This window comes from Suillus subalutaceus (assembly GCF_016647625.1).
Source record: "Suillus subalutaceus strain FC151 chromosome Unknown DFJ58scaffold_127, whole genome shotgun sequence".
Lineage (NCBI taxonomy): Eukaryota > Fungi > Basidiomycota > Agaricomycetes > Boletales > Suillaceae > Suillus > Suillus subalutaceus.
In genome coordinates this window covers 109,878-126,690 of record NW_024540376.1, presented here as the reverse complement: position 1 = coordinate 126,690, position 16,813 = coordinate 109,878, and the positions used below count along the sequence as shown (strand labels likewise).

At 47.8% G+C, this 16,813-nt stretch overlaps 4 protein-coding genes across 4 annotated transcripts; 1 reads left to right on the top strand and 3 right to left on the bottom strand.

Moving 5' to 3' along the window:
- The first annotated feature begins 74 nt into the window (after window positions 1-74).
- On the top strand, window positions 75-1,303 carry DFJ58DRAFT_808877 (uncharacterized protein). The gene is made up of 5 exons (XM_041391322.1): window positions 75-241; window positions 302-463; window positions 517-709; window positions 758-1,034; window positions 1,085-1,303. The coding sequence occupies exons 1-5, from the start codon at window positions 152-154 to the stop codon at window positions 1,200-1,202; spliced, it is 840 nt and encodes a 279-aa protein (XP_041239424.1). The 5' UTR covers window positions 75-151; the 3' UTR covers window positions 1,203-1,303.
- DFJ58DRAFT_808873 (uncharacterized protein) lies at window positions 1,304-2,360 on the bottom strand. The gene is made up of 4 exons (XM_041391321.1): window positions 2,089-2,360; window positions 1,943-2,030; window positions 1,505-1,887; window positions 1,304-1,452 (listed from the first exon to the last, which is right to left on the bottom strand). The coding sequence occupies exons 1-4, from the start codon at window positions 2,320-2,322 to the stop codon at window positions 1,396-1,398; spliced, it is 762 nt and encodes a 253-aa protein (XP_041239423.1). The 5' UTR covers window positions 2,323-2,360; the 3' UTR covers window positions 1,304-1,395.
- A 1,440-nt stretch (window positions 2,361-3,800) lies between these two features.
- On the bottom strand, window positions 3,801-5,210 carry DFJ58DRAFT_666662 (flavonol synthase/flavanone 3-hydroxylase; the record flags this gene model as incomplete). The annotated part of the gene is made up of 8 exons (XM_041382573.1): window positions 3,801-3,932; window positions 3,984-4,072; window positions 4,131-4,281; window positions 4,335-4,682; window positions 4,729-4,755; window positions 4,814-4,900; window positions 4,958-5,068; window positions 5,133-5,210. The coding sequence occupies 8 exons, from the start codon at window positions 5,208-5,210 to the stop codon at window positions 3,801-3,803; spliced, it is 1,023 nt and encodes a 340-aa protein (XP_041239422.1).
- A 218-nt stretch (window positions 5,211-5,428) lies between these two features.
- DFJ58DRAFT_808868 (uncharacterized protein) lies at window positions 5,429-7,498 on the bottom strand. The gene is made up of 9 exons (XM_041391320.1): window positions 7,095-7,498; window positions 6,965-7,043; window positions 6,887-6,900; window positions 6,705-6,835; window positions 6,559-6,646; window positions 6,304-6,376; window positions 6,068-6,244; window positions 5,869-6,003; window positions 5,429-5,752 (listed from the first exon to the last, which is right to left on the bottom strand). The coding sequence occupies exons 1-9, from the start codon at window positions 7,426-7,428 to the stop codon at window positions 5,644-5,646; spliced, it is 1,140 nt and encodes a 379-aa protein (XP_041239421.1). The 5' UTR covers window positions 7,429-7,498; the 3' UTR covers window positions 5,429-5,643.
- Window positions 7,499-16,813: the final 9,315 nt, after the last annotated feature.

Below are 16,813 nucleotides of genomic sequence, written 5' to 3'. Positions count from 1 at the left end.
TAAGAATCGCTGAGGGCGTGCCCTGTTTTGCTTTCTTTGGGTTAGATGCACTGCTCCATTCCATAACAGACAGCCTCGTGCACTGACATGCGGACAGCACGTTGTGGTGTGGTACTATCCACCCCAACGCCTGGGCTGTCTCCGCAGCCTCATGCCAATGGCCACCACCTCTATAAACCAGGACGCAATTTTGAACTGGGCAGCAGCTCAGATAACTTCGATGGCTACTGGACTTTGCGAGGTAAGTGATCGCTTGCCCTGTCTTTACTAGTACTAGTTCACCCTTGAATTTTGTGTGTAGAACTGCCATAAGACGCCGAAATTCGGTACTCATAAGTACTGTGGCAAAACGTGCGCCACTCAGGCGGCCACTGTGCACCAACCTGCGCCTCGTGCGAAACCAGGACCACATCCCAAAGCCAAAGTTCCTCCACCAGCCCAAAAACCGGGACGGCTCTGCGACGTGAGTGCAGGATCGTGATGATCTGGGCAGTCATGAAACATATTTCATTCCAGTATTGTGGGCAAAAGCCGAAGTTCAGTAATTTTGATTACTGCGGTAAATCATGCGCGTCGAAAGCCGCTACCGTTCCTCCTGCGCAACCTGCTGTGCATGGACGATCTGTTCCAAAGCAAGGCGTTCGCCTTCCTGCCACTGCTCAGCCTATCAAAACTTCTAAATCGGCAATGCATCACGCAGTGACCAAAGGTTACCCATCACCGCTCATCTGACTTCGATACTTACTCCTATTTGCAGATGGGTCCAGCGAGGATGACGACGACGAATACGCTGATGCTGATGAGGAAGTCGAAGACGATACAGGCACGGACCTAGACGACTATCCATCAGATGATGAGGAAGAACCTACTCCAGCTCCTCCGTCACGACCAGTCAAGACTGCGCATGCTTCGCTGAAACAAAGCACCTCAGCCCGTCATGTTACTGGTACCTGTCTTGTCCCCAACTGTGGCAAACCGTCTTTTGTTGATAGAGGTGGGGTGAAGACAGATTACTGCTCCACACGGCACCGAGAGTAAGTGGTCACAGGAGGTCGATTTCCAAAAGATACTAAATGTCCTTTAGAGAAGCAGTGACCCTCGGACTGGTTCCTGGATGCATTATGTGCCAACGCTACCCACAGACTGGGACAGATTACTTCTGTTCCACCGCTTGCAGAAATCAGTCCATGACGAAAGTCTAGACGGCTGTGTGAATATTCTGACTGTTCTGTACATTACGTAGGTGTAACATTTATGTTAGGCTCGTGATGGAGCTATTTGTTAATAATGCGGAATTCTGTAAGCGAACACAACGGTGAATGCCTCAGAAGAACGAGCACTAAGACGATGCCCGCTGGAGCTGGAAGGAAAGTCCTCGATATCAACATCTGTGCGTCATGTCCATGCTTTTCCCTGGATGATTCTCAAGATCAATACAAATGGTGCAACGGCCTGCATTGATTAAAATGAAATCCAGATGGCACGATGTAGTGTTATCTCTTACCTGCATTTGGTTCTGGATGGCCATGAATGGGTATTGAACAAAGCTATCCATCGCGTAGAGGACGAGATAGATGATCGAGCTAATCGCAGAAATCATACAAGATTCAGTGGTCATTGCGATAATATTGATGTACTCCCTCCCATGGTCACGAGTTCCTGAACGGAGGACGTAGGCTATATCAGCGTATATCAGAATAATGAGAGCTTGCTTGCCTATCGATTTCCTGAGCTTCGCACGGTGCATCATGATGCAAGCGGTTATCAATGACGTCGTGATAATATTAAAGCAGAGATCGACCACAACAAATATACAATAGGCTTTGGTAATTGCTTCCATTGACTTGGACACTTCTGCTATGTTCACAAACAGATCGATAGAAGTCGCTGTCAATGTATTGTCAGCAACTTTGAAGTCAACGCTTTATATCGTAGTAGATACCAATAATGACAAAGAACATGCTGCATGGGATAGGGATCAGCCATCTTGTGTTTTCCATGTTTCGGAACAGGATCACACAGCGCCCAAGCTAAGGAGAGGCGCGAGTCAACGATCTACATGAGCATAGATAACACTGATGGTCTTACCATGAGTGCATCGGCCAACCAATTGGAGATGATATAGCATGCCATTGCCACTATACTGGCCCAGTCATGCCATAAACTGATCTCGTAACTTGTTGGACCAGTGGGGGAGCCCCAATTTATAACGAACGCTATCCAAACTCTTCGAGAATTTGCAGCGGCATATACTGTTTCAAGAATAAACAGGGCGGATGTATAGCCGAAGAAAAATAGTCGTTGCCCGGGAGACTGCCGCATCGGACTCTGGACCAATGAAAAGAGGCACTGGATGTAGATGGTTAGTACAGTCCCGTAGCAAATGCCCGTGAAAAGTGTTAAGCTCAGGAGGGATATGCCATCGTGCTGGCGTTCAGACGGTGATTCGGTAGACATTACTACCAACCAACTCTCGGCTCGGATAGAGAAACTGAGATCTTTAAACATACTCCTGCCATCAATCAATCGCAGGGAGCTGGGCCACTAGTACTAAATATCAAATGGACAGAGTGCTCCAGCCGCGGAATCTCGAGTGGTGCCGCATGGTATAAGTGTTTCGTGGCAATCAGTCAATTGCATACATTTAAAATTTGAACAGCTAATCACCGCCTGGATAAAGAAGGCTCAAGGATCCTTCGAATTCTGCATATCAACCGGTCCGACTACGGGGACTACATCGCCGCATCTGATGAATAGTACCATTGGCGACCAACTTCTGTACATGCGATGTCGCACAGACCAATATTACATAATACTACATACGGTGCTATTTTTCACTTCAAAGCTCAGAGCGCTCATACCTCGTGCTCTCCTCCAACACAAGCCTGTAGATGGGCTTCTGCTCGTAACCAACACTTACTTACTCTCGCGGCGATGCCATAGCTGATGCAGCTTTCAAGCTCGCAAGTAGTACCTCGGCCGTGTTCGCCCTACCTTTCAATAACTCGCCCATGTGTGCACTGTGCACACCCTACGCCTATTCTGCGCTGACCCAACTCTGCAAGGCCGTGACAAGTAGACGCCTCATCGTGGCGCCATTTCGGATTAAGTGCTTGGAAACTCCTCAGTATTTGTCGTTTACCGGGAGCGTTGTCGCAGAATGTGTATGATGCAATTCCCGTGCTTCGTGAAGCGAAATCAACAACCCCGGATTTGTGCTGCCGAACGGATGCTCGCAATATGCTAAATGTACGATTTTGTTGCAGATATCACTAGATTTGCGACTGTGGCTTAATCGTGGGTACAGTCCCAATGTAATCTCAATCTAATTGTTATTCACCTTACAAAGTCCATCCATTCCACAAGTTGACGAGGCTCTCAATATACGTCGTGCGTATACTATAGTAGCGTGGTCAGCTAATTCAATCATTTATCGTTTACACTTCAGGCGTTTTGGAACTGCTGGTTCACTGATAAAAAGCTAGCAAATCTTTCGGTGTCAGGGATTTCCAATCTCCACACAAGCTGCTGTGAACGAATTAGGGTCTGGGAAGCATAGTAAGGCGCCCGTGTACTGGTTGGTGATATCTAAATGATTCTGATGATATTAACATGGCGGCAGAGTAAATTGGATCATTGCAACGCACTAGCCTTTTGCAGTGTTAAACGAGATGACCGATGGATTGCCAGTAACCAGAGGGTCCAGATATTATGGTGAAATCGGAGCAAGAAGTAAAAGGTCTAGGAAAGACCTTCACCATCCATTCAACATCCAGACAGAATCATTCCATGTTGGTAAATCATGAATACGTAGCATTAATCCTCATGTCAACATACGCCCCTGCGGTCACAGGCTCGTACTTCTTCGGTGTGTCTTCATCCCAACAGCCAGGGAGGCAGTCAACCAAAAGATCTCTGTCAGGAGACATAAACTAATCTAGCGTCAATATCTAACATGCATTAAATGTCTGTAGGAAGCTTACATATGGGATCGAGAAGCGCTCCTTGATCATTCCCAACTTCCCATCGTTCGGAGGCGCACACACGCGGTGCAATGTTGATTTAAGCGTATCTGATTAGGATAAAGTATATATCATTATGGCGAAGAACAGCCACTCGAAGAATCGTACCGTTTGACCACCGCATCAAGAAGTCTCCTATATTGAAAACGACCGTTCCCGGAATGGGTGACGCAGCGACAAAATTTCCTGAACCACGAGGGCTCTCAACCTCGAGTCCCCCAACATCATCTTGGAACAGAATCGTGCCCAATGCATAATCCTATCGTTCGTTGTTGGCGACACATGATAACTACTGCTCAAATAATCACATACCGTATGTGCACCAACTCTCCCTTTCTCACCGCGTGCGAACACCTCCGCAGGCGCAGCTGGATAATGCAATAATCGCAGTTGATTCTCTACTTCTTGGTGATATTTTCCCAGGAATTCGCCTCCGCCAGGGAGCTCAAGCCCTAGAGATAATGCAGGTAACAACTTCTCGATCTCAAAGCGATGGCATGTATCAAAGAAAGTAGATGCCGCGTCTCTGAAACCCGGAAGGACTTGCTCTGGGAGCCACACATTGGAGATAAGTGGGCAATTATTGCGCCCAATGTCAAATGATTCTTTGAAATCAGGAGTTTGTTTCCGTATCGCGGCAAGCTGCGTTGGGTCGAACACCTACGCGAGTCAGGATATTGGCAATTCGAATGATACTGATACGTACCATTTGTGAAGCTTGCTCCCTGCCGACCTGGACTGAGACATTCGTTAAGACATGTTATGATGGTCTTCGTAACTCAGCAACATACCCCGCTATATCCCCGGTTTTTCCATCCCTCCTTAGGATGCGGAGCCAGTAGCTTTGTTTCAATTGGAAGCGAGAATAACCTCCTGCTCTTCATGCACACTCATTCGTTGGGGTGAATTTCGCACATGCGATGATATGTACACACCCATTCAAACATGCAATCCACCTCTGCCTGAGGGATACCAGTGTTGCGGAAGTATGCAAATCCGACTTCTTGACAAGCTTTCACTAATTGCTTTCCTATCTCTGTCGCTTCCTGCATGTCAAAAAAGGAGCTTCAATGATTATCGTCGCATGTGCATTGTGAGCACCCTACGTACTGGAGAAGTACCATCCCCGAAGTATGCAAAGTCGATAATTGGGATTGCAGTCGGTTGGAGTGAGACGGTACCTGGCATTGTGTAACGACGCACCTGAACAAGTAACTACTAGCTACTTATAAGTTATTGGCTTTATGCTAGACTGGTGCTCATAGAGGGGCTGGTCACCAGTCTATCTATATGCATCTCGTCATAGAAACATTGGCCGATTTCACAGTCCGCTCAGCATTTTGAGGCAAGAAACAAAAAGTCCCCCGAGTAGTCCGGCCGACCTTCCTTGCAAGGTTTCTTGCCCCGCACCCATACTGAGGTGAAGTTACCATTTATCCAACGAAGGTTAGCTTTAGACTAGTGAGTGATGGGCCCGGGGTAGACACAATCGCCATCGTGCATGTGTCAAATAGTTTACACCGTGTATACTAGATGGCAGTAAGATACGCGAGAAAATTAATACCGGCAATATTTAAACAGCCAGCTCAGCTTTGGTAAATGAATTCAGGCTTCCTATTCGTTATTCATCTCCGCCCTCACCCTCATCTTCCTGCGGACCCCCAGTATCATCTTCCTCGTCCTCTTCATCCGAACCGTGATCCACAGGAAGCGTCATCAAATCATTCAAACTACAGGAAGTGATATCAGTCCATGTACTCCGAAAGTTAGACTCAAAATGAAGGACTTGGTGCGAATGGCGCCTCTGATTCGGAATCGGTCCGAGAGATCGAGTAACAACACTCACCAATGGACAAATGGCGTCATCACACCTGCAACACCACGTAGTGTATCCATAAACTCGGATCCAGGTGTAACGACTTGGGCATCCGTGAACCGACAAGAAACTGCGAGGGAGCGACATTTGAGGAGGGCAATATCTCTAGAAACACATAGTATAGTGTATCGATTAGCCCTCATGACTCGAATGATACTCTACCACATACTTGTGGTTCTTATCCACGCCCTTTGGCGCCACCTTTAATTCATCTTCATGCCCAAACACGCTTTGACGATCTCCATGCGGGTGTGGGCGGGGAGGGCCGAAATGGGTAGTAAATGCTTTGGAGGACAGGATCGTGTGCAGACTTTTAGCAGCGGGTGTGGAGTGAAGCAGATGATTTCTGTTAGGTGAAGAAAGACATGAAAAGAACCATGGAAACAAAACGGAGACGAGATGCACCTGAGAGTCGCGAGTTCGTTCTTAGCAGGACACCATGCACCTGCAGCGATGACGCTCTCGTCACCCGGCTTGACTAATCATTATTCATGTCAGCGTACACCAAACCAGTATTATCAGCTATGACTGACTCATTCTGTGAGCAAACAACGCGCACATATCCAGTCAGCTTATCCGACTTTGATGCTAAGAGGTGCGTACACATGGTCTATGAACAGTTAGATATCTGCAGCGAAAGTAAAATGATACGAAACTTACAAAACGCAAAAATCCCCTTCCTGCCACTCCTCGAAAAACTCGCAGATAGTCCCTTCTTGTACGGTGTTTTGTCGTTGCTGAAGCGGACCTACGCACACGACATCAGGTCCGCAAGTCCACAGAAGGAAACATGTGAGGGGACAAACATCTCTATATATGCGGTGGATGACGTCTTTGGGGGGCAATGGTGGGATCTGGGAGTCGACATCTGTGAGCATATTAGTGAACGCCTCGATGAAGTCCTTGAATTCCTTTTCTATGCGACGGTAAACTGGTTCTGTTGCCAAATAAGATCAGAGCTTCAGCCTAATGCATAATCCCCACATACCGTGTAGCTTAAACCTAGAAGCGCGTGAAGATTCTCAGCCAACGATAAATGAATGACGGCTGTGATGAAAGTACGAACCATTCGCGGTCATTACACGCAGGGTCCTTGAGTTGCGCTAGAAAATCAAGCGTGTTCTGTGAAACCTGACCAGGAGGCACTTTAAAACTGGTAAGTTGATCATCCCTGAAGCGAGAAATGACCAACTTACCCCAGCCTGTCTTTGGAGCTTGCACAACGCGACCCACAACTTGCTGCCCCTCCTTCAGATCTACGTCGCTGGCATCTACATCCTCTTCATCCTTAACATCATCTTCCTTGGCTTTACGTGCCCTACGCTTGGGCTTGGGTTTCGAAGGTGAGCCGGACTTGGAATTGGAAGAACGCGTGCGTTTCTTGGGCGGAAGGTCATCGAGCGCGTCGCTGTGAAGAGATTCGGGTTCTGAATCTTCATTGGATAACTGAGCACGCTTGCGAGGGACAACCTTGCGTGTACCTGCCATCGTTGTTTGCTCAAGTAGGATGGAAGACCCTGGCCAGGTCATGTGCAATTGCAAGAGATTCTAGACTGAAACAATAGAATCGCGGGCTTTAAATTTGAACTTTAACTTCCACAAACTGAGCGAAACGCTGTCGACAAGCTTGTACTGCATCTATTTTATAGCAACCACGATTTTCCCTTGCAGCCAACCTAGAGCAGTAAAATGAACCCATGCGGGTGTGGGATCCGTCCGCCAATTGGCAATCTTCGGAACAACCAACCATCCTGACTGGATCAAGGCTCCTGCGGCTGTGGACGCTTCTGCCAGGGACACTTGTGGCCTCCGTATCTGTTTCCAAGCATGTCTACCGCCCATCAAGCACTTCTACTGAGTGTACCCACGATACCGCACCATAAAGGGCTTTGTTATGACACACAACACGACTGAGACCACGCGTTTCACTTTCATGGGTGAGGTACACCGACCAACCATAATTAAAGATCTCGGTGAATCAAATATTCGAATTCAACAAGATCTCACAAATTCAGGCAAGCTGGATCGCATTTCAGCCGATTCCAGAACGAGGATTTCCCTAATGAAGTTGTCGAGCACGTCGCTGTGAAGAGATTCGGGCTCTCAGTCTTCATTTGAAAACTGAATGACCTGCAGCGACAGTCGATCACGGCATCAGGAGAGCTCGGATGCACATGCCAAGGCGCTTATGATAACAGCCTCATTTACGAGGCATGTAACGAGACACGAGGTTCAGGAAGATCGATATTGTAATGAATCAGGATTAGGAAAAACCCTTACTAGCAGTTGATGCTGCTTAGTGTTAGACATCCACGATCCCTCCAGAGCCTTCTACCAAGCCCACGCCTTGCTCAACACCGCCAACCTCCAGTAAAATGTCACAACTCATCCCAAGTACCACACCCGTTCAAGGATTTGAAGGTCACAATGGATCTGTATCCAGTGTTGCAGTTCTGCCCGATAGACGAAGGATGGTGACGGGCTCGCAAGACAAGATTCTTCGTTTGTGGGACATAAAGGAAGGTGTTATGTTGAAGAAAATGGAGCGACATGCCGGCTTTGTGTGGGCATTGGTGGTATCACGAGATGGGCAATTGATAGCAAGTGGTGGCGAGAATGGAGAGCTAGTCGCCTGGGACGGAAACACTGGCGAACCTCTCACACAAGTCATCAAAGTCCATACTAGTTGGATCCTATCGCTGGACTTTTCCCCAGATGACAAAATGCTGGCCACCTGTTCGTACGACCAGACGGCGAGGCTATGGAATACAAAAACGTGGCAGGAGCAAGGAAATTCGATCCAATGTGGGGATTTGGTCCGCTGCGTTCGGTATTCGCCGTCTGGTGAACATCTTGCCATCGTGACAAACAGTAATAATATCCAAATATGGAAACCAGCCACAAGGGAATGCGTCGCGAAGTTTCAGGCAGCGCCAACGGAGGCAACTGCTCACTCGCATGGACACCTGATGGTACACGCATTCTCTCATCGGGCCAAGGTGGGGGTTGTACCATACGGGAGTGGGATTCATTGACCTGGCAGGGGGTCGGTGATCCCTGGGAGGGCCATTCCCGCAATATCAGAGCCATTGCCTTGAACTCTAATGGCACACTCGTTGCCTCTGCATCTGAGGATAACCATGTTCGCCTCTGGCGGCTCTCTGATAGACAAACCATCGCCATATTCCAACACTCTGCTCAGGTGCACTGCGTCACCTTCTCCACAGATGGCAGGCACATTCTCAGTGGAGGTGCGGATAACAAGATATCAAAGTGGCAGGTACCCGAGGATGCTTTGCCGCAGGATGGTCCCGAGGAACAAGTGACACAACAGGTGAGCTGGTTTTCGTTTTCTGTCTCTTTATCGTCTAATTTCGTGTCTGTTTGATTTCAAGGCATGTATCCACATTTGGCTTTCTGACCAGTAATAGCGCGTTAACGCGAACGTGCTTCATGCAGATCCTCGATATAAATGTGGCAGTCCGTAACGCATGCATAACTGGGGAGCTGCATACTGCCGAAGAGCTGCTAACCAAAGAGATTGACGCTGATGCCGACAACTACAACTCTTATGCCAATCGCTCAATCATCATGGCGCGACAACTCGATTGGGATCATGCGCTCAATGATGCAATCAAGGTAACATACGCTGACCCATCATGCCTCTTAATGCAGGCTAATTTGGATCGTGTAATAGTCCGTCAGCATTGAGCCCTCCTTCATAGGCCATGTCTCAAAGGGCTTTGCCCTCTGTGGGAAACAACAGGTCTGGGACGCGACGAAAGCATTCGACCTCGCGTTCACGTTCACCAATGCCGATTTAAAGACGATTCATTTCCTCTTCTTGATCAGGGTACGTGTTTTTTAAAAATCGTCACCATGCTTCAATGTTACCGGTTTTCCAGGCCATCGCGTTGTTCAATGCAAATAAAGATGAAGAGGCATTGCTTCCTGTCCAAGAGCTAGCTGCTCGTCCCAATGCCGATCCTCTCGCTTGTCGTGTTGTAGAAGTGAGTATCATGCATTCAATCAAGTCCAGATTCGTGTGCTCACTGCATTTTCTGTGCTTCGCAAATCAGGCATATATGCGAGTTCAACTAGGAAAAATTGCCATGGATGGCGCCCTTTACAGAGAAGCTGCTGACCATTTCACTGCCGCCGTCAATGCTAGCGCTTCCTTTGCTAAGTTGGACATTCACTCTATGTACCAGGACTTTGTTGTGGTACGTTAATATGACGCAACCGACAATCCTTTTTATGCTCAACTTGCGTGCTTGTGCAGCTTTTCGGCTGGGACCTCAAATCTTTGTGGCAGACCGTAAACAAGCAACGTTGCCATGCGCTTCTCCTGGACGATCAAGCTGGAACAGCTTTCGAAGCATACCGATACATGATGGACATGAGTGATGAACCCACGAAGGCCATCTTCCTCGATTGGATCCCTGGCAAGTCATCAGAAACATTACCTGTGCTACGATGCTCACTCGAATTTCCTTCAGCTCTCAATGGGAGGCGAAGCACACTCAACGCCGCTCATGAAGATGCTGCCCTTGCAGCGAGCGGCTACCTGTGTGTTTTGAAACAGGAAGGAGTTTAAGCAGTTTTCGTTCGTACATTGACATTACTTGTATACACAAATCACCCTTTGTGCTCGCATAGTATGCTGATCCACAGTAAAGACCATCTATAATGCTTGCGCACCTATCCCTCCCCACCATCGACTATGAATGACATTTGTGCCATATGTCAATGATGAAGCGCTACTGCATTCCCGTTCCTTCTATCATACCTCAAATTGAACCGTTCTTACGCCGATCGATCCCTCCGCCAGACGTGTCTATGCCGCCACTTCGGTGAATGGTTGTCCGGTGCTTTCGTCCACTGTCCAATTTTCTCGCACACGGACAACCATACACAGCACTGTCAAAAGGACGAAGTCGGCACGACACGCTATGGTTATGGGCCTCAGACGAGGCTTAGTGATTCATTAGACTCCGTCAAATTATTAGGATAATGCTGCTAGATGCAACCCTGTGTGATCATGTGCGATAAAAATTGAAACTCACTCACTTGCTATGGTCCACCTTAGGCGCATTGTCATCGCAGTAGTAGGCTCCGACTGCGTATCACCGCATGTAAGCTGCAAAAGCGACCAATCGAACCAACAAGGACAGTTATACCTTTGATATTCGTCTTGTCGTGAATACAATAATGACGATAATCCCCGACTCCACTTTAGTGGAAGAGGGTTCTGTGGCAAGCAAATGGATATTTCTCTGCAAACGGACCCGTGGGTGTGGGAAACGTGCGCTGGCTTAGTCAGTAGATGTAAGAAAGTATTGCGCTAGCCTTTTTCTTTCTCAATTAAACGCTTGCCATGCAGATACACTGAAGCACGAACGGAGGCACATGTGACTCGTATAATTCCCTCTCAATTTGTTCGTTTCATTGCAGTGTAGCTCATGTGATTTCAGGGTTTTTCTTACAAAGTTGCCCCGTCGTTTGGCTCGCGTCCTCGATGAAGGACAATGTCCTCCTTGCAATGAGCCCCATGATGTGAAGCCCTATCCTTGTTATCATGATGCCCTCTATTATTCACGATTTAATCTTGCGTTTTTTGGAATATCCGAAAGTTTTCGCACATGGTTGAAGTCTTCGCTTAAATCTCATCCTTTGTGTTGCTCGAAGTGCCGCTGGTCAAATTTCCATGGTTGTGTTTCCTACGACGATGTTTGTATCACTATATGCCACCAACAAAAGTCATTGGCCATGACACCAAGTGAATTTGCAGATGTGAGTCACCATCATTGTGTTGTCTTTCACAAGCTTTCCTCTTGTGAAGCTCTCTGTTGAGAAGTGTCTGCCAGTGCCTTCAAGACTAGACGTCTACCCGATATAGTTATACTACAGTGAGCAACATTTATCGGTCCTCCTAGACGGTGTCTTGGTTGAGTGTGTTTCTCGTCTCTCTGTTCCGTGAGGGAAAACGAAAAACGATCGTGTGCGCGCAGTGCTGTATCATTTCGTTGCTAGCCGACTACGAGTGATGCATTCGAGTAAGGATCAACTACAAACATTACTTTCCTGCACTCCAATCACTGCAGAAGGTAGCCAACTCCTTGTTCCTCGTTTGACGAGGTACTTCGGTGATATGTATGGAAAAAAGGTTTGTGAAGCTCTGTGTCGACCGCTGCCGCCATAGGTTTGTGTCATTTAGTTCAGAGGCTTCATAAGCTGACTATCAAAGCGCTTTCAGATTGTATACATAGCCTATCTTCGAAGGGGCGTCCATCAATACATCGCCAAGTACACACAGCCCCTTTTTGTGGACTCGCTCAAGGATTGGAAGGGAAAAAGAAAGGCCATGGATAAGGCAACTGGTCAGTTGCCCACTAAAAAATATTCTTTTACCGCTGTGCTTGATAAGGATGAACTCAAATATACTATGGTCGAGTAGGTTCAAGTGATTCTTTTTCTTGGTGGCTTCTTTGTCTTGGTCCGAAACCGTATAAATGACCTACAATATTGTCTGTTTTCTTGCGGAGTCGGGGATTGGCGCTTGCGCCGCTATACATAAGTACAAGTTCAAGGCACGCCGCAATCATATTCTGTCGAATCCCAAGCCTCAGTCCTGAATAGACAGAAAAACAGAAAGAAGCGGTGACTCAATAACCAAAATCTTTTAGATCCTAGACACTGGTATCAGTATCCCTCAGTCTGATATAACGGACTGATTATTATAAGTACCTAGACACTGGTATCAGTATCCTAAGTACGAACATGAGCGATCTGAGTACAGCGGGATAAGAAATAAGTGACTCACCCTCAGTCTGATATAACGGACTGAGGGAAGAGTGGGACGACGAGAAAACGAACATATATAACAACTCCGTATTCCAAAAGCATACTCCGACGTGCCGTGGCCGTGTCGCATCTCACGTGCACCAACAAAATCATGTCCCAAACGTAATCCTTCATGGCTCCGTTGGACAAGGGACCACGTACGTGGCAGAATTTTAAACAGAACGGAACGTTCCTCAGGCAACGTATGATTACACATTGACAATGGCAATGACTCCGAGAAGTATGCACGTGTCCCACTGCACAGCATAGGGGGAACTAAGCAACACGAAACAGGCAATGAAACAAAAGTTCAAACTGACCGGGAACGCCATCCAAGTCGGAAGCCTATGATTGCTGTTTGTGTGGGCTGGATGTGAGCTACTAGTAGCATAAGCGGCCGTAAAAGATTGTGCCTGTCCACGATTGGATGTTTTCTCGACGGTTGAAGAACATTGGTCTATTCGATATTCAGTGCCTGTAGCACTGGTGCCGGTGATGGCCGGTAAGTCGTGACATTAGGAAAGCTTGTCGACTTATCTGGAAAAGCTGCAGCGAAGCAAGTTGGACACGTGCCCTGAGGCGCTTGTGATAACAGTCTCGTGCGTTGGGCGTCTGAGAGGTTAATTTAAATGCTGCGAAGACGCCCAGTGACTGAACACACGCACCTTTGTAACTTAGAACGGCCACAATCCCTCGGCCGCAAGACGACCACAATCTCTCCGCCAAGTCTACCTCGACCGTGCTCGTTGAACACCATCAACCTTCATCAAATGTCCTTGCGCATCAAACCTCTTCGAGCATTTGAAGATCATGACGGAAGCGTAGATGCAGTCGTAGTTTTCCCCGATGGACAACATATGGTCTCTGGCTCAGCAGATAGGACCCTTCGTCTTTGGGACCTGAAGGCAGGTGTCATGTTGAAGAAAATGGAGGGGCATTACGATGAGGTGAAGGCGTTGGCAGTATCACGAGATGGGCAATTGATAGCGAGCGGTGATAAGAGTGGAGACTTCATTGCCTGGCAGAGAGAAACCCGGAAATCTCTCACCGAAACCATCAAAGCCCACTCCCATGCGATCAGCTCACTTGACTTTTCTCCCGATGGCACGGTATTGGCTACTGCTAGTGTCAGTTCAACAGATGGCGTCAAGCTATGGAGTACAAAAACTTGGAAAGTACAAGGAGATCCAATCCACTGTCAGGACGAGGATACGTATATCTTTCAGAAATTCCTTCACTGTGTTCGGTATTCGCCGTCTGGCGAACATCTTGCCATCGCAACAAATGCCGATATCACAATTTATAATCCACGCACAAGGGACTGCGTCGCAAACTTCAAGGGTCACAGAGGAAACAACTTATCACTCGCGTGGATGCCCGATGGCATGCGCCTTCTCTCAGGGGGCAGTTATCACGATCCCAACATACGGGAGTGGGATGCATCAACCTGGCAGCAGGTCGGTGATTCCTGGAGGGACAATACTTATATGAAATGCAACTACGCCATTGTCATTAATCCTACTGGCACCCTTGTCGCTTCTCTATCTCTAGACAAAAACCACACCATCCACCTCTGGCAGATCTCGGATCGAAGAACCGTTGCGATCTTGGAGCGGCGTCTGCAGCAACTGCATTGTGTCGCCTTCTCCATTGATGGCAGGTGCATCCTCGGCGGAACAGTCGATAAAAGAATCATAGAGTTTGGCATACTGCCAAAGGACGCGTTGGCGAAGAATGCTTCCAATGAACAGGCGTCAAAGGTACTCTCTGCTCGATTTACTGCTCCTTCGTCTTCAAATCTCGTCTTGTCCAAGAATGCTTTGCCAAAGAGAATTCCAGGCAGCGAGACTCCTCAGGCATGTTTTTATCCTTGACTCTCATATTACAATTCGAGCATACCACAGATTTTCGCTATGACCACCGCAGCCCGCAATACGTTCATATCTGGGGATTTGCCCACCGCCGAACAGTTACTCACACAGGATATCAACGCTAATCCCAACAACTACGCTTCCTATGCCAATCGCTCATTAGTTATGGCGAGACTGTTTGACTGGGACCGTGCGCTTCATGATGCAACTATGGTAGGATACGCCGACCCATCATACCCTATGCAATATAGGCTAACTCGGATCGTGTCTTGTGACATAGTCCGTTAGCACTCAGGCCTCCTTCATAGGCTATATAGCCAAGGGCATTGCCCTCTGTGGCAAACAGCAGTTCTGGGACGCGATGAAAGCATTTGACCTCGCATTCACGTTCGCGGACGGAGATTCAAAGATGGCTCATCGCCTTTTCTTGATCAAGGCAGGCATATTTTTTATTCATACGCCGTCATTGTTCATAACAATTTCAGACCATCGCATTTTTCAATGCAAATAAGGATGAAGAGGGTATGTTTCCCGTGCAAGAGCTAGCTACTCGTCCCAATCCCGATCCTCTCGCTTGTCATGTCGTGGAAGTAAGTATCGTGTACTCGACCAAATTTTGGTTATTGTCCTCACTGATTTTCTCGCCTTCACACCTCAGGCGTATATGCGAGTCCAGCTGGGAACCATTGCCGTGGATGGTGGCCATCACAAAGAAGCTGCTGACCACTTCTCTGCCGCTGTCAAAGCTGGTGCTTCCTTTGCTAAATTGGATATTCATTCTATGTACAATGAGTTTGTCGTGGTACGTTGTTATGCCAGCCAACAATCCTTGTTAAGTTCTCAAGCGCGCGCTTGGACAGTTGTTCGGCTGGGACCTTAAATCTTTGTGGCAAATCGCAAACCAGAAACGGTGCCGTGCACTACTTCGGACAGGTCGATTTGGAACAGCCTTCGAAGCGTACCGACACATGATGGACATGAGTGATGAACCCACGAAGGCCATCTTTCTTGCTTGGATCCCTGGTGAGTTTCGGTCATGTCGCCTGTGCTGCGATGCTCACTCGTAAATACTTCCATTAGATCTCGATGAGTTTGAATGAACTACACTATACCGCTGGCAACAGATATGACGCTGCTGCCCATTGGCGTCATGATGCATACTGTAACATGGAGATCTATGTGTCATTCTGATATGTACTGCGGTACTTTGTACACATATTTTGTACTCGTATCACGGTAGCTCATCTGTAACACGAAAGCAGACCACCCAGAGATGGTCTGGTTCCACAAGCTTGAAGAAGCATCCACGGCAAAAATCAGACGCACACTAGGACTTAGGGACGCCAACGGAGCAGCCGTGTCTTTGCATCACCTGTGGAGATAGTCAATCACGGCATCAGGAGAGTTCGGATGCACATACCAAGGCGCTCATGATAACAGCCTCATGTCTGAGGCGTTTATGTAATGACACGATATTGGAATGAGATCAGAATTAGGAAATACCCTCAATGCTGCGTAGTGTTAGATACCCATGATCCCTCCAGAGCCTTCTAGCAAGCCCACACCGTGCTCAAGACCCTCCGGTAAAATGTCACAACTTATTCCAAGCACCACACCCGTTCAAGAATTTGAAGGCCACAATGGATCTGTATCCAGTGTTGCGGTTCTTCCCGATAGACAAAGGATGGTGACAGGCTCGCAAGACAAGCTTCTTCGCCTGTGGGACATAGAGAAAGGCGTTATGGTGAAGAAAATGGAGTGGCATGGTGTCTTTGTGTTGGCATTGGTGGTATCACGACATGGGAAATTGATAGCAAGTGGCGGTAAGGACGGAGAGCTGATCGCCTGGGATGGAGACACTGGCGAACCTCTCACTGAAGTCATCAAAGTTCACACCGATTGGATCCTATCGCTGGACTTTTCCCCAGACGATGAAATACTGGCCACCGGTTCACGCGACGGAACAGTCACGCTGTGGAATACAAAAATGTGGCAGAAGCAAGGAAATTCGATCCAGTGTGAGGATAGTGTCAACTGTGTTCGGTATTCGCCGACTGGTGAACATCTTGGCATCGCGACAGAAAGTGATATCCAAATATGGAAACCAGGCACGAGGGAATACATCGCGAAGTTCGAGGCCTCAGATCCAGAATCAGAGGCAATCTACTTCTCACTCACATGGACACCCGATAGCACACGTA

Coding starts and splice junctions, on each gene's coding strand:
- DFJ58DRAFT_808868 (XM_041391320.1), bottom strand. CDS start 7,428: ATGACCTGGCCAGGGTCTTCCATCCTACTTGAGCAAACAACGATGGCA. Junction 6,004..6,067: donor GGCGTGGATAAGAACCACAA/GTATGTGGTAGA, acceptor ATGTGTTTCTAG/AGATATTGCCCTCCTCAAAT. Junction 5,753..5,868: donor ATGACGCCATTTGTCCATTG/GTGAGTGTTGTT, acceptor CACTTCCTGTAG/TTTGAATGATTTGATGACGC.
- DFJ58DRAFT_808877 (XM_041391322.1), top strand. CDS start 152: ATGCCAATGGCCACCACCTCTATAAACCAGGACGCAATTTTGAACTGG. Junction 242..301: donor TGGCTACTGGACTTTGCGAG/GTAAGTGATCGC, acceptor TTTTGTGTGTAG/AACTGCCATAAGACGCCGAA. Junction 710..757: donor GCATCACGCAGTGACCAAAG/GTTACCCATCAC, acceptor TCCTATTTGCAG/ATGGGTCCAGCGAGGATGAC.
- DFJ58DRAFT_808873 (XM_041391321.1), bottom strand. CDS start 2,322: ATGCGGCAGTCTCCCGGGCAACGACTATTTTTCTTCGGCTATACATCC. Junction 2,031..2,088: donor GGTTGGCCGATGCACTCATG/GTAAGACCATCA, acceptor GCCTCTCCTTAG/CTTGGGCGCTGTGTGATCCT. Junction 1,888..1,942: donor CATGTTCTTTGTCATTATTG/GTATCTACTACG, acceptor ATACATTGACAG/CGACTTCTATCGATCTGTTT.